The 16,941-nt window shown below is 38.9% G+C and overlaps 2 protein-coding genes and 1 non-coding gene across 3 annotated transcripts; 1 reads left to right on the top strand and 2 right to left on the bottom strand.

Annotated features, from left to right (window-relative positions):
* Nucleotides 1–109: 109 nt before the first annotated feature.
* LOC109087359 (CCR4-NOT transcription complex subunit 4-like) lies at nt 110–10,600 on the top strand. The gene is made up of 13 exons (XM_042752621.1): nt 110–372; nt 1,626–1,848; nt 3,751–3,948; nt 4,944–5,030; nt 5,199–5,300; nt 5,448–5,573; nt 5,691–5,812; nt 6,488–6,697; nt 6,823–6,880; nt 6,963–7,218; nt 7,308–7,736; nt 8,885–9,118; nt 9,206–10,600. The coding sequence occupies exons 2-13, from the start codon at nt 1,675–1,677 to the stop codon at nt 9,523–9,525; spliced, it is 2,316 nt and encodes a 771-aa protein (XP_042608555.1). The 5' UTR covers nt 110–372; nt 1,626–1,674; the 3' UTR covers nt 9,526–10,600.
* Nucleotides 3,464–3,627, bottom strand: LOC122142523. Its single transcript, XR_006158654.1, has one exon. It is a non-coding gene; the product is annotated as a U1 spliceosomal RNA (small nuclear RNA).
* Nucleotides 10,601–10,707: 107 nt separating the features above from the next.
* On the bottom strand, nt 10,708–13,478 carry LOC109087358 (transmembrane protein 178B-like). The gene is made up of 4 exons (XM_019101568.2): nt 12,659–13,478; nt 11,877–11,993; nt 11,393–11,530; nt 10,708–11,303 (listed from the first exon to the last, which is right to left on the bottom strand). Exons 1-4 carry the CDS (start codon nt 13,038–13,040, stop codon nt 11,080–11,082), a joined length of 861 nt encoding a protein of 286 aa, XP_018957113.2. The 5' UTR covers nt 13,041–13,478; the 3' UTR covers nt 10,708–11,079.
* Nucleotides 13,479–16,941: the final 3,463 nt, after the last annotated feature.

Raw genomic sequence — 16,941 nt, 5'->3', positions numbered from 1 at the left:
TGATCGATTTGTATCGCCCCTCGTGGTGACTGTAGTACATTACTGATGTCAAAACTTATGATGACAAAATAAACTACATCTCCCACAATGCATTGTGCCCCGCATCTTACGCAAACTCAGTGAGCGCTGACTGGTTACTGTATTCCCTCCTCATTTCAGTGTAAGATGGTGGTAAAAATCTGCTACCTAAATAAACAGTAAAACTGAGTAGGAAAACATCTAATCAGTTTTGAACATCTGAGCTGTGGAGTAGTGCTCATTCCAAACTATCTGACAGGCACATCTGATGAGTTGAGAGGCAGAACCCCCGCCTAAACTAGAGTGAATATCCCTTGGAGTGGAATCCCTGCAATACAGGACCAGCTAGTAGAAGTGAGTACCCTACAAAACAACTGCTTTAATCGCGATCAGAGCACCCAATTATAACTACTACATCGGTATTAGGGTTGTATATGTGTGTTGAAGCAGACTAACCCCGTGGTTAAAAAATAAACCCCTTATTTTAAGTGAAGGATGAAGTAAAAGGTGGACAGGCGGCGGTTCCTCCTCTGGTCGCCGGGCCGTTCAGTAGGAGAGTCGCAGGCTTTATCTCTGTGTAGGCCGCAAAATAGAAACGTTCAGAAAACACTCGTTGTCGACTAAATATATATGGAGGGAAAGTCGTTTTATTAACTTTCAATCATTTAAAAATATCCGCGCTTTTAAGTTTGTGTGTTATTTGTTGTTGGAGGGTAAATTAAATGTTTTTAGGCGTTGTGGTTTGTGCCGTACGTCAGTTGAAGTCTGTCCCAGCTGCGGAGACACCTGACCGGCTTTCAGCGCGACTGACGCGCCGCTAGACATGTACGATGTGAGATGTCAATAATTGCGATTTCAATAATAATTCATAGACTTCGAAATAGGATTCAGTGTGTTGTTTATTTAATTAATGTCAATTTAAAGCCGAAACAGGCTCTACGGAGGTCTACGAATCTAAACTATTTCGATCAGAGATTGCGAATGTGTGAATGCTTAATACATGCTTTCGCTGATTTAATTTAATATATGCTTTTTAGAATGCGTATTTTCGTGAGGAAAATATTAGCTACTTCTTTTAAACATGCATTTGTTGTGATACAAATGTCAGGGTTGGACAAAAGAGATACTGAATCTTATGTTATTCGCAATTCATTTAGATAGAAAGCTTTAGTATTTTGTGCTAAATACAACATTGGCTGTAAAAATCCGCAAAAATCGTTTATTTTAAATGGAAATATTGTAAATTAGATATTCGAGTCTGTCTATAGACTGTGAATACCTGACTTTCAGTCATCTCTAATGTGACCCAGTGGTCCTATTCTGCAATCCTAATACATCAGCATGTTTGTAGACAACTGGGCCGACTGATTGTAATGAGAGAAACATGAAAGGGCTTAATGTGCTTTTTGTGGTAGCTTGATGTTTTGGACTGTTATGAGCCCATGACAGCTGACTGTATTAATTTGGCATGGCTATTCACTTTGTTTTGAGCTAACTGTGTGCCATTGTACAATATGAATAATTTAACAAGAGCATTTATGTACTGTATTGTCATCATACACAATGCCACATTTAAATCAAATCTACTTGCCTTGACTTTGCATCAGCCCTTCGGCCGACTTGCCAGAGACTCTCCCAAACTTGCTGTACGATAGGATGTCCCGCAGTCCCGAGCTGAAAGAAGACCCCATGGAGTGCCCACTGTGCATGGAACCACTGGAGATCGACGACGTCAACTTCTTCCCCTGCACCTGCGGCTACCAAATCTGCCGCTTTTGCTGGCACCGCATCCGCACAGACGAGAATGGCCTCTGCCCTGCTTGCAGAAAGGTACGATTCTGCTCGAAACTTATATACAACTTCTGATGGTTGTGATTGACTACTTGTTTGTCGAAATGTCAACGTTGCTGTTGGGACAACGTTACACTGTATATGAGAAGCTGTCCTTGATGTGCACTTTCTCAGGTAGTTGATGCCCATATGGCTGATAGCGATATCTAAAACAGTGGTTCTCATCTGTTGTTTCACGAACAGCAGGAGAAAACTATGTTAAATGCAAATAATGAAACCCAACTAACATCTAATATAAAAACCTGTTTAATCATGGATAGTTTGTATAGCAAAATAAAAGGGATGAGAAATTACTTTTTTTTTTTTTTTTTGTTCAGTGCATCTTCAGTCACAAATGTTAAAGAAAATACAGCATGGTTTGCGCTAAAATGTGTTTTGTTATGTGAATATTTGGCTGCCAAGAACAGAAATGCAAACACTCAAACTATAAAGACAATTTTATTTGTTTTTCTACTAATATTAAATTAATCAGTAATATTAAATGAATTTGATATTATTACCTATTAGATATAAATTTGTTTTTTTTTTTTTTAATATTCAGTAAGTATTAATAAGTTTGTTGTTTGTTTTTAGAGTTTGATGTTTGTTTTTAGTGTTGTTTTTTGTTTTAATGTTGATATGTGATTTGATTATTTTATGTGAACATGGATTTTTTTTCCCATTCACCCTCATGTTGTTCCAAACCCATACGACTTTCTTTCATTATGTATATATATATGTATATTTTTTAAATGGAGATTTCTTTTCAGTCTATTCCACTAATCCATATGAAACAAGTGGTTTCATCCAGGTCTTCTGAAAGCATGATCATTTTATATGATGAACAGATTTAATCTTTGATCTATGCAGATCTCTTTAGAAACTTTTTATAGCATCAAAGATTTAGTGGAATGGACTATCAGTGTAGAAACAGCTATCTCTCAGGTTTCATTAAAAATATCTTCATTTGTGTTTTAAAGATGAACAAAAGTTTTTTGTTTTTTTTTTTGTGTTGAACGAATTTTTTTTTTTTTGGGTGTTTTGTTTGTTAATTCTGCTACTGTGTTGGGTCGCCACTTAACGCCCAACAAACTATCTGGCTCCTGAGGCAAAATCAGTTCAAAATCACAGATCAAGAAATATAATATTTATTGTTAGTGTGAATGTATTGTTAAATATAAAAAGATATATTGTTATGCCTATATATTTTTAGGTGGTCAATACCATCTGATTAACCAGCCTTAAGGTTATCAAGCCTGATTATGCAATTGTGGCTAAAGTGTATTGCGCCACTTTCTTGGCAAACCACACTTCCCAAGTGTAAACGCAGTGTGGTTCATTTGGAAGGAAAGGAAAGGAGGTGACTTGTGGCCAAGTATGGTGACCCATGCTCGGAATTTACCCGGAGCAGTGGGCAGCCAATGCTGCGGCACCCAGGGAGCATTTGGGGGTTAGGTGCCTTGCTCAAGGGTCTCACTTCAGTCGTAGTATTGAGAGCGCTGGACATTCACTCACCCCAGCTACAATCCCTGCCGGACCTGAGACTCGAACCCGCAACCTTTGGGTTTCAAGCCAGACTCTCTAACCAATAGGCCACGACTGCCCCCTAATCTTTCAGGGCAGTGCGCGAATGCAGTCCCCCACTACAATAAATTATGCACTTGAGATTCCCACATTTGGGGAATTCGCAAGGGTCAGCACGGCCGGATTGCAATGACCGAGCCTCGCTCTGGGTGAACCACCTTCTTGATCATGGTGTCTCCCCTGCCAGGTAAGTATCATTTGAATCACTGTGATGGTGTCAGCCTGAAAACTTGACCTATTTGGAGATTTCTTTGAGATTGCCACCCCTCAGATGCAGGTTCAAATGAGGTAACTGTGCTCTCTCTGTGTGTTCTGTAGCCTTATCCGGAGGATCCGGCAGTATACAAACCGCTGTCACAAGAGGAGATCCAGAGGATAAAGAACGAGAAGAAGCAGAAGCAGAACGAAAAGAAGCAGAAGGTAACAGAGAACCGCAAGCACCTGGCCAGTGTCCGTGTGGTGCAGCGGAACCTCGTGTTCGTCGTGGGACTTTCTCAAAGACTCGCAGATGCGGAGGTGAATGCTCATGTTAGACAATGCCATTGTCTTTTTTTTATTTTTATAACTACTCTTTGGATGTACTGAATTATGAACTTACTTTTTTTTTTGTACAATTATTTATATGTAATAATTGAATGAGTCATTATAATTTATTTTATTGCATTTATTTTAATGCATTTTAATGAATCACTAGATAATAAATAACTAATAAATACATTTAAATATACACTACCATTCAAAAGTTCAGGGTAGGTTAGAAAAAATTGTAAAAATTGTGAATTGTTATCTTTTTAAAAAAAATTTAGGGTAATATATAAAATGTAACTTAATGCAATGCAAATGCAAAGCTGAATTTTCAGCAGCCTTAACTCCAGTTTTCAATGTCACATCATCCTTCAGAAATCATTCTAATATGTTGATTTGGTGCTCTAGAAACATTTCTAATTATCAATGTTGAAAACAGTTCAACGCAGAAACAAATTTTCACTGATAAACTGAAAGCTCAAAAGATGAACATTTATTTGAAATAGAAATATTTTGTAATATAAATGTCATTTTAAATAGATTTAATGCATTCTTGCTGAATAAATGTATTAATTTCTTTAAAAAAAAAATCATACTGTCCCCAACCTTTTAAATTGTAGTGTCCAATTAAATTGGTAATTAATTTTTTTAATTTGTACTGATTACAAACGTTTGAACAGTAATGTATTTAACCTCAGTGTATGTGTATTTAAATCTCTGATCATGTAAAATCCGCTCCACCCTTTGGCCATATCATATCAGTGAGAAATGTGTCACTTCCTGTTGGAGGTAAATGGGAATAGCTCAAAAATAGTGTTGTCATCAGCGAGTCATTTACATTTTGCTGAACAAAAGGAAGTTTCATCCCTCAGAGTCATTTCACAGTTTGATTGTATAATGAGTGGGCATAATTCAGTGAAGTGTCTGTTTTGTGTTTAATGCAATAATTCATTTGAAGAATCACTCTTACTTTAATTACTTCTCAGGTTTTAAAACGCCCAGAATATTTTGGAAAGTTCGGCAAAATCCATAAAGTGGTCATCAATAACAGCACATCATATGCAGGTTCACAGGTAAGAAAAGCCACATGTGATCTTAGTTATGAAACATGATGCTCACATGCTTCCTGTGCATTCAGCGCCTGTGAAAATGTCTCTGGCTTAAGGCTACAGCAAAAGAGTAGAATAAAGAAAACACACACTTATTATTATTTATATTTATTTTGATCTTTCACTCCACAGGGTCCTAGTGCCAGTGCCTATGTAACTTACATTCGTTCAGATGATGCCCTTAGAGCAATACAGTGTGTGAACAATGTCATAGTGGATGGTAGAACACTCAAGGTAAGTGCTAATCCATCACAATGTAAGCTATTTACAAAATTATCAAACGTTAAGCATATTATGTCTGTGTTAAATGTTTATTGTGTATTCTGTCACTTTGAAGTTGTTTGTTTTTAAAATACTTGTCTGTCACTGTTTTGTCTCAAGGCTTCTTTAGGTACAACAAAGTACTGCAGTTATTTTCTCAAAAGCATGCAGTGTCCTAAACCGGACTGCATGTATTTACACGAACTAGGGGATGAAGCGGCTAGTTTTACAAAAGAAGAAATGCAGGTGAGCAAATTTGTGTACAGATCAATCACTTCAGAAAAAAGCATTTAGAAAACGTTTTGCTGTCTGTTTTTTGTTATTCTGGATATTGTTTGACTGCTATGTTTAAATTGTTTTCAGGCTGGGAAACATCAAGAGTATGAACAAAAACTACTCCAAGACCTTTACAAAGCAAACCCCAACTTTTTACAAACCTCAGCAAGTGGGGAGAAGTCGAAGAGCAAACCCAACTCCACTCAGAGGTGTTGTTTTTCTCCTGAATTTCATTTTTGCATCTGCCCAATCATATGAACATATTCATATTTAGAATTGACAATGAATGTGGCTTATGGCTAAGTAGTAATGAATTTTCTTTATATTTATATATATATATATATATATATATATATATATATATATATATATATACACACACACTACCATTCAAACGTTTGTTGACGGTAAGATTTTCAGATGTTTTTGAAAAAAGTTTTTTATGCTTATCAAGGCAGCGTTTATTTGATCAAAAAATGCAATAAAAAACAATAATATTGTGAAATTACAATTAAAATGCTTTTTTAAATCTATTTGAAAATAATTTATTCCTTGTATTTTAAATATACTTATTCAGCAGCCATTACCGGTACTCCAGTCTTCAGTGTCACATGATCCTGATTTTTTTTTTTTTTAGGATTCTTTGATTTATAAAAAGTTTAAAAGAACATCATTTATTTGAAATATTTTTTTTTAAACATTCTCAATGTCTTTAATGCTAATTTTGATCAATTTAATGCATCCTTGCTAAATAAAAGCATTTATTTAATAAAAACCTACTGACTCCAAACTTTTGAATAATTTATACATTTAATTATTATATAAGTTTTTCTTTTCTATGAGAAATGTGATTTCCATTTTTAACTTTCACATTTTTCCCCCAGACCCAATAGTACCAATAAAGAAGGGTGGCCCTCATTACAGAACTATGGGAAAATGGTTAACGGTTTAACCACAGAGCATCGCAAGTCCCCTCCTCTTTTAGACTGCCTAACAGACTCAGACCACATGACTCCAGACGAACCAGACCCTGAACAGGGAACAGAACAGAACACAGGCCTTCCACCCTTCCCTTCAGCCTTAGAGCCTACCAGGTACTGTACTGCAGAAGCCTAGCCAGTAGTTGCTTTGATACACAACAACATACGTTTCATATCAAGTGATTTTTTTCTTCCTGTGTGTTTTGGTGCATGCTTATCACACTGTGCTTTTATTTCAGTCCAATTGGCAACCCATCAGAACCCATAAGTATAGGAAACGGGGAAAATATATCACAGGTGAGTGCTAAAAACTCTCTAAGAATTATTACTGTGTTTTTTTTTTTTTTTTTGATCCATCTGTCTGTATTTGGTTTGACAGACATCCAGTAGCGATTCCCCATCTCCTCCACCCGGCCTTACTAAACCCAGCCTCATTGTGCCAATCAGCATGGCCGAACTCACAGCGCGCTCACCCTTCGAGGGGGCGGCAGCAGAGTCTCAGTCTCTTTTCTCAGACAACAGCAATTTCAGACATCCCAACCCCATCCCCAGCGGTCTGCCCCCTTTCTCCAGTTTACCACAGGGAGCCTCTGACTGGCCCATGACTCCAGAACCACAGAGCCTTTTCACCTCAGGTAGGCCTGTACAGTGAATGCTGTGTAGTGGACCAATAAGATTGCAGTATGTGCGGAGCTAAACACACCAAACTCTCTTCCTTTTGCAGACACTATCCCAGTGTCGTCCTCCACTGATTGGCAGGCGGCCTTCGGTTTTGGCTCTTCGGCCAAGCAGCAGCAGCAGGACGATGACCTCGGCTTCGACCCATTTGACGTCACACGGAAGGCCCTGGCCGACCTCATAGAGAAAGAGTTGTCAGTCCAGGAGCATCCCCCCCTCTCTCCCAACCCCTCTTCCCACCAGACCAGCCTCCCCAACGGCCAACAGCGCCTTCCTCACCTCCAACACAGAGGCCTGTATAACTCCTTCAGCCTGCCCCAACACATGGCCGCACGCCACCCCTGGATGGGCCTTCCCACCCGCAATCACCACACACACTTGAACCACACGGCCTCAGCTGTGCACAGCCATTTCTTAGACCTGAGCATGCCGGCCCAGTACCACAGCACCGGCCTTGGGGGGATTCCTATATCAGGTTAGGGGATGCATCTGTCTTGTGCACTCCAGTTTTTTTTTAAAACACCTGTGTGTGTGTTAAAACACCTGGTCTAAGTAGGGCTACAGTTGTAGCCCACTGATCCAAATACAAACAAGTTGTTGAACTCATTCCCAGTATGTTTATTGTTTTTTTTGCACTGAGTTGCATTTTAATTGTAATTTTATTTTCCCTTAATGGCTAATTCAGCTTGTGCCCCTGAGCCCTTTATGAGAGTGAACTGTGGTCATCTTCAGTGTTGTTATTAACTAAAACTATTAAAAATTATTTTCGGTAATTGAAATCAAGTTTGAATAAAGTGAAATATAACCAATAAATAAAAAACATAAACTTAAGTAGTATTGCTTTGGCAACTGAAAGAAGTAAAAGTTACTTCCAGATTGCCTAAAACTGAAACAGAAATAAAGCTAAATAGAAATATTTTTAAAAAGCACAACAAAAATACTAAACTAAAATTAAAATTAAAATATTTTAAAAAGCTATTATTATAATTAATATAAATAGCATTTAATAAATACTTTAATTGTATAGAAATAACATTTAGATGAAACTGGTCATCTTTAAACTTTTTTTTTCTTGTTGATTATCCCATTTCACATGAAATTGTTTGCAAATCAGTTTCACATAGACTTTGAGTTGTTGATTATCCCATTTCACATGAAATTGTTTGCAAATCAGTTTCACATAGACTTTGAGATTATTCACCCTCATTTCGTTCCAAACCCATAAGAACAAAGGGTTCATCTTCGTAACACAAATTAAGATATTTTTGATTAAATCTGAGAGGTTTCTGACACATTCAAGACCCAGAAAGGTAGTGAAGATATCGTAAAAATGGTCCATGTGACATCCGTGGTTCAACGGTAATGTTAATAAACTACGAGAATACTTTCTGTGCGCAAAGAAAACAAAAATAACTTTATTCAACAATTTCTTCTCTTCCGTGTCAGTCTTCGACGCATGTTCAGGAGAGTACAATAGTGTATGCATATGGTGCTGCTGATGCAGGAGCCAGCGTTCTTCTGCTTGTAAACCAGGCAAATTTTCTTTTTTGGGTGAACTATCCCTTTAAGGACGCCACAGAGTTTCAATTCTCATGTTTTTTCATTAATTTCTTGCTCTTTCAGAAAACAATGGTTCTGTGGAAAGCTTAAATGTGAAAGAGTGGCAGGACGGGCTGCGAGCGCTCCTACCAAATATCAACATCAACTTCGGAGGCCTCCCGAACTCTACCTCTTCCTCCTCCTCTTCCTCCACTTCCAGTGTGAACCACATCGGGGTGCCGGTCGGCTCAACTGGAGTCTCGCATAGCCTCAGCTGGGACAGTACGGCCAGTTGGATGGACCCCGCCATCATCACAGGTGCGATTAGTGTTTTGTTAACCCTCTGGTTTTGGATAAAACCTTCATCGGTAATAGTACTCATTCATATCCTTTTGTGAACTCCAGGTATCCCAGCATCCACAGGCAACAGTTTGGACTGTCTCCAGGATGACAATCCGCCACACTGGCTCAAGTCACTTCAGGCGCTCACAGAGATGGACGGACCGCCCAGCTCCAGCGCACTCCCACAGCCCCCGCACACCAGCCTCCTGGACGCGGCCGCCCAACTGTCCTTACACAGAGCCGCCTGGGCCCCTTACCTCCCTCCTCCCACACTCAACCCAAATCAGTTCCACTCCCCACCTCCAGGTTTTCAAACAGCCTTCAGACCCCCAGCACAGACGGCCACAGACATCCTACAGAGTGCCGGTATTGACCGTCACTAAAGACAACCCTCTCTCAATTTAACTGCATCACAAATATGAAACTGCAAATATACCCCTTCCATTAATAACATAACATAAGCTCTTGTCTTTCTACTCTTTCCCTCTCCATCCCTTCCCCATCAGGATTTGTTTGTCTGTTATCAGTTTTTTTTGAAGGCACACATATGATGAGCACCATCAGTGCAGGGTAATGATTGAGACAGAAACTGAGGGTCCTAACACATATTTACACACACCTTCACATTAGATTCTGGGGGAAAATAAGTGTCTAATACTGAAATGTGCAGAGGAAACCGTGAGCACTGATGTGTACATGTGACTAACAATGGCTAAATGGAATGTGCTTAAACGAATAACGTGTCTGATTGGCGTCACTCCTTCGTCCAAGGTACAGACTGTAATTTAATACTGTGAATCTTTACACTTCCCGTACGTTAGGTCTCACCACCACTTGAAGGAAATGGATTATAATATGTTCTCGGCTTCTTACACATTTAATGTTTGTGAAGCCAAAGGTGAGATGTTTGAGTGCATTAGTAGAATCCAAACCCTGGTCCTCATTAGAAGGGACTCCATTAATCACAGAGTAGTACCTTCTCTAATCTTAGGCTAAGTCTACAGTAAGCAACTTCATTCCCATGAAGAGAAGCGAGAAAGACCACTTTAGAAGCATTTATTGGCTTGCCTATAGAATACGCCATTCATACAAGGTATGAATCATGAATCGAGTCTGGATCCTAGGGAAGGATGGTAACAAAGGAGACGTGTCAAGGCATGATTGCAGATAATATGAGTGTTGAAAGCGTGAAGATGGGCACACACTAACATGCCGCCATTCCAAGGCCTTCAAATGATTTCTACTCTTTCTTTTTTCATCTGTGTGGCCATACTAAACAGTATTTATCAAACGCAATCACTCATTCTTTCAGGAAAAAAATCAATGTAGTCCAACATTTGGGTTCAACATGCTGCTGAGATCATTTAATACAAAATAAAGCGCTAAAAGAAAATAATTGACCCATTTTCTGCTGGTCTGAAACCGTGAAATCTTAAATAAAATTGAGTATTCATTGTCTGTTTGATTCTCTCTTTTTTTCTGACGATGTGTAGTTTGAGTAGAAGCAGTAGGGTTTTTTACATGAGGCATTTTATTTTCCAATGAAGAAATTATTGACATTGAAAACAACTACAGCACATAATGACATTCATGGTAATTATACATCAGAAAGGTCTTGGAAAAGGTAAATTCATATTTAAAGTCAAACACGGTCTACTGAACACAAAGACAATCACCAAGAACCGCTTCACCAAAGACATGCTGAACTCATGTCGGGATGAAAGCTTTTATACAACTGTACAAATGTGCTTTTATAACAGATTCTTCTTTTGCACATCAATTGAGAGCCATGGCTTGCCACCTTCCAGCACAAAATGTCTTTCAACAGCCTCTGTGTTTTTAATACCCATGACGAAGTCTATGGACAGTTGTGTTTATGTCAGTGTTCAAAGTGTCATGTGAAGCTTTAGCACACTGTTCCGTTCTCCATGCGAGACTTAGCACAGGAGGTACGGGATGGTGGGGGAGGCTGAATCGATGGTGCCAGGGTGCAGAAGAACCCAGCTATGAGGCAGTCCTAGTCCTCCCCAGGCAGTGAACATGGACCAGCCGTAGCCATGGCTTATATCATCCGGAAGGCTGAAGAGATAACGTGGGTAGCGAGACAATTCGAAGTTGATGCCGGCCACACAGGTGCAAAGAGAGATGATGCAGAAGGTAGCTGAGGTGGGACATTAGTTGTTTAGAGAACAGGCACCAAGCTTTGGTCAATTCATTTTTAAGAGAATAAACATGGAGGAATTGACATACCTCCCATAAGGAAGAGTAGACCGGCGACGTAATGCATGAGGCCTTGCTCCCAGCAACAGCCCAAAATGCCAATGGTCCAGCCAAACAGAATGATGGATAGTGCCATGCCCATGAAGCCAGCCGTCATCCGACGCAAATCTGGAGAAACAAAGAAACAAATTACTGGGGGTGTCCAATCTTGCTCTAAGATGGCCACCTTCTTTCCGAGTTGAGCTCCAACCTGCTTCAGTATACCTGCTTGCGTTCTAAATCAAACTCTGCAGGAAGATGGGAATACTAGGAGACAGGTTTGATACTCTTGCTTTAAATTAGATACTATAGCAAATGCATTTATTGAGTTGCCTTCATGTGCCCAAAACAGAATTTGTTAAGGGTATGCAACCCTTATTGAGGTCCCAATAAGTACACTACACCATAGTAGGAGGACCCCTTTGTAAGAAAGCACAGGACATCACTGATGCAAACCGAAAAGAGTCTCACTTACGCAGGGCATGCCAATCATCTTGCTGGATAGTCTTAGTGATATTGTAGGAAAGATCCTTTCGCGTCACTGCAGGGGAGGAGTAATAGTACTTTATAAAGGAGCAACGCTCAATAGTTCCTGGAATAAACAAGAAAATCTTCATTAGATCCAGACCCAGTATGATATTTAGAACTTGTACACATGCCCAGTTTTAGTAAGGTGGGCCTGGAGAATTGGGGTGGTGGTTGTCAAGCTCATAATTAGGTGGACCAAGTCCCCTGTGGAGCTGAGCCTTCTTGTGCATATGGACAAGTGTCACGTTTAGATGAGTAAACTACCCAGATGGTCGAGTGAGTATTGCTCATACGGTCAAAATTAGTGGTTCTCAATCCAGGTCCTGGAGTACCACCATGTTCAGATCTTGAAGCCTCTACTAACGAGCAGATGAAATCTATCGTGTTAAATAAGGTAGACATCCAGAATGCACATTGCTCAGGTACTCCAGAACCAAGCTTGAGGACCACTAATCCAAACCACTACAATATATAGACAACTGAGTGTTTAACCACCAAGATGCTCATGATCTCCAATATTGAGAAAGCATCCAGGAGGTTTTTTTTTTTATTAAAATTAATTGGCACTTTACTCTGATGCATCGATTAGGCCATCTTATATACATTTAATAGAGATGTCAAGCTTCTAGCTTTAAATGGTAGTTTCCAGGCTCTCATTATGGCAGCAACAAAACGTTGCATCAGTTTAGCCAACACATATTCCTATAAGGCTCAAGTGGATGTTTTTACCTTTTTGTATGAGCTCTTCGATGTCTGGGTCAAATCCCACCCGATAGCATTTGCTCCACAGCCCCGTGTTGGTTGAATTGTAGCGTCTGCTGCACTCATCCGCCGCGCTCATCGCGAACAGCTGACGCCGGTTTCTATGCAGCAGCAGTCGGTCTTCCCATCGGTCCAGGCTCGCTCGGCTGGCTCGCAGTGGAAGGCTGTGGTTGGGGATGTAAATGAAACCCGGATCGCTCCTGCGGTTCGAGAAAGCTCGGCAACGTTCCTTGTATCTTCTCGCGTCCGTTTCGTACCAGTGATCCGATGAGATCGCGACTGACAGGAAACACAAGGCGACGAGAGACAGACAGAGACCCGTGTACAGAAGCCACTTCCCCGTCGCCATCGTTCTGCCAGGCCGCCGATCAGCACCTCATGGTGGACAGCTCCTTCGACCGAGGCAGCGGATCAGTCCAGCTTCAGCATCTTTTTTCGTGTCAAAAAGGCGAAATGTTGAGGTTGCTGTAAACATGCCCTTTTAAATGAACGAGATACGTCGATTATTACAAAAATCCTCTAGCCTACACGTAGGCTGTAATGGGGAGCGGGTTCCGCTCTTCCTCTCTGAGCTGCTGCAGGCAGAGACACATGACAAACACACACAGGAACTGAAAACCATTTAAAAATGGAGGGGGAAATTATTAGTTAGAAATAATCAAACTCGTAAAAATAAATAACTAAATATCGATTTCGATTTTTTTTTTTTTTTTGCCATTTTAAGCATATTAAGTGGTTGGTTTAACCACACTTCATATTCTGCTTCAGACTCTAAACACACTTTTATAGTGTTGTTACTGTTCTGTTTTATATTATTATTTTGTAGGGCCTGAGATTTTTTTTTTTTTTGATGAAGTGATTTTTAACCTTCAGACAGTGTTGATGGTCAAAATGTTTTCTATATGTAGTTTATCTAAAAACAGTTTACAACTGATTATCCCTGTTAAAAAAAAGACATTTATCCCTTTAACAACTCATTACCATTTGTTGTGCCTGTTAAAAACTTCTGTTATGCATAAAGTTATCAGTACACTGTGAAACCATTGTTTGTACAACTGTTAAACATTCCAACCAAAACAAGCCCCAAGACAGTCTGAAAGTCTTGTACAAGGTTAACGACGAGTAATAGTTTCTGAAGTTAAGAGCAATAAATTGAATGGAACACAATGTCAATATGGATTCAACATGTAAATGTCTTGTATTAGCAACATTTCCAAATTTGAAAATACAACTTCCAATAGATTGTGTGTGTGTATACATATATATACATTAGTCAACAAGTTGTCCTAAGACAAGAACAGGTATTGTTTTGGTTTTAGGACAACTTTGATGAAAGGTTTTGATCCACTTCATATGTTGACTATTGTATTTATAGAAGGTGATTTATTTTGTTTTTATGTAATATTTTTATATATATAGGAAATCTGTTGGAAGTTGTATTTTCAAATTTGGAAGTGTTGCCATGTGTTCACATCAGATGAAACTCTAAAAGTGCTGATCTTCTCTGTTGGTAAAACGTGTGTTGAAACATCCAACAATAAAATGTGGCATTCTGTAGTTTTGTTTCATTCATCTTTTAACAATCTGCAGATTTCTTGACTCTACAGCAAACAGAAATTTTGTCTTTGCTGTCCCAATACTTACGGACTTTCCAAAATAAATGTTCGATTTGTGCATAATGCATACACCGTACCTGAGAACTAAATTTGATGCTCCAGTCGTTCTCCAGAGATGCCGCACATTCTTGTACACATTTGTGGGTGCACATAATTTCAGTTGTGTGCTTTGAGGTTCACTAGATCTGTTTGAATTTACATAGCTGTCTGAGAAAACTTAGAAATCACTTAAGCCAACATTTAGTTAACTCTACAACTTAAATTTCTATAGTGCATGGAAACATACATTTAATAGCCACCTTATACAAAATTCAAAGTACAACAGACAAACGCTTCCAGTAGTTCTTAAATGGGTTTTATTAAGAGTTAAAGTTTGTAGCTCTCCAGAGTTTATTTAAAAAAAAAAGTTTTCACAGGCTATTGAAGACCAAACGGGGCGCCATCAGATGAACATGTTTAGGCAGTTTACCAGCCCCTTTCGGACAGGACGAGTTTTCTAAACAATGTTTTAGTTCCGATTATCACCTAACGTGCGATTTTTATGTCCCAGTTCAGATAGGACTAACATCTCAGTTTATTTCAGAGGTGAGAGGGTCCGTTTTGTACATTAGGACGTCACAGAGATCACGCGCTCTGTATGCGTGCACTGCGTAGTCGTTCTTATTGATTACCATTGTAATAAAGTCACACAAATACCATGGTGAAGCTAAATGGCTAGTATAGCAAAACCATGTTAATGTGTGGTTACTTTAGTTTAACCATTTTTTTTATTATTTGAAGTAAACCCATGTTTAGTTTTCATAAAGGTACAGATGAAATTAAAACATTATAATTGAGTGCAGAAATGAACGAATCATTTTACTTGAAGCTGATATTACAACAGCCAATCTAGACTAAAATAAAACCGCTCCAAGCATGATTCAATCATAGCACTTAACACAAGCTTGCTGCGTGCACAAATCAAACGCCATTCTCGGAGGAACCCAACCCTGGAGCAAGTGTCTGAGCTCAGGCTTATTTGCAGGATCAGTGGAGAGGTCCGCAAAAGTTAGCCATGCTCAATTTGCTGTGCTCGGCGTGCTGAACGCCCACAGAGCCGACGCACGTGCAGCAGAGCTGAACTCTTCGCGGCAGTCGGACTGTCCGCGCGCAAACACTCGAACCTGTGAGACCGAGCTTCAGAGTACTCTATAGCTTTTTTTATAGGCATCGGAACCGCGGAAAACTTCCCGTAATATACTGAAAGCTTAAGACGAAACAGTATAAATACCGTACAGGAAGCCACAGAACGTTAGGGTTAGAAGAAGTACTCTGTACGTTACCTCAAGCGGCAAGGCTTTATATAGTGTTGATGATGTCACGATGAGTGACTGTCCCGCTGGTCTCTGATTGGCTGGTTCGCCCGCCAAACCGCTGATCCAACCCAATTACATTTGATAGGCACTAATTGCATTAATCAAATCAAATTAGACATAAAAAACATACTGACCTTTCGGATATTGTCGTGGAAACCCCAAAATATTCATAATACAGATTAATTATTGAAGATATTACTAATATTATGCTCAGATTACTTAGTTTATCAGATAGAAAAAAAAAGTTTTCTGTATGTCTACAACATAAAGTCATAATTTGCAGCTAAATGCTAAAATGACAATTTGCATAAATTTTTATATAGAGTGATGCTGTGACAACATATTTTGTAGGCCTGACTGCATGACAAAAGCCCAGTAAGACGTTAAGACGTTTATTATTATTATTATTATTATTATTATTATTATAGCAGAAAAGTAGGCCTAAATTCTGTGACCATACGGTTATGATTTTTTTTTTGTATTGTACTAGAAAATAAGTTCTGTTTTTCAATATTCCAGAAAAAGTCCTGTGACCAGCATAAGGTTATGATTCTTACATATTTAGTTCATCATGCTAGTATTCACAAATGTACACACAACTTAATATTGAAGCCTAAATACAATCGTCAAAAGTAAAAAGGTAAACATATTCTATAAACAAACCACCCTTTTCAAGACAAGTAAAAGCTTTAAAAATAATAAGGGCCTTTTATGCATTTTATGATATAGAATAAAAAATAACAATATATTTTTAGCTTGTCTAACCTTATTTCAGACAATTAACCAAAAACTCAATTTTGAAAGTAGTGAGTTATGAAAATAACATGAGCCACAGTGCAAAGTCTATCCCTCACAGCCATAGAAAATTCATAGAAATTCAGTATGGCGTCTAACCTGAGAGGTTTAATACCCAGAGTGAGTAAACAGTAACTTTTCAATCTGAGCGAACGATTCCTTTAATCGTTCACACTAAATGGTTACCTGGCAGGAGTTTCTTATTTCCACTAGATGGCAGTAGCTGCATATTCTCGTCCAGCTATCCTTCGTGTGAGGTATCATTTACTGTTGCAGAATACATATCTGAGTGAAAGTGAGATGTCCGAATAATGCTGACATTTTTGCACAATAATTTTAAACAATAATTCTTTGCTCTGTTAATACGCATTCACAGCTTTTCCCAGCATAATGTGTCACTGTAATTACAAACACACATGCAGTAGAGTGCTGAAGTCTGAATATTAAGCTCAATATTTTGATATAATCTGATTTTAGCATATGA

Source organism: Cyprinus carpio, chromosome B25 (genome assembly GCF_018340385.1).
Source record: "Cyprinus carpio isolate SPL01 chromosome B25, ASM1834038v1, whole genome shotgun sequence".
Lineage (NCBI taxonomy): Eukaryota > Metazoa > Chordata > Actinopteri > Cypriniformes > Cyprinidae > Cyprinus > Cyprinus carpio.
Note: the sequence above shows the minus strand (reverse complement) of the source record. Positions and strands in the feature narration are given on the sequence as shown.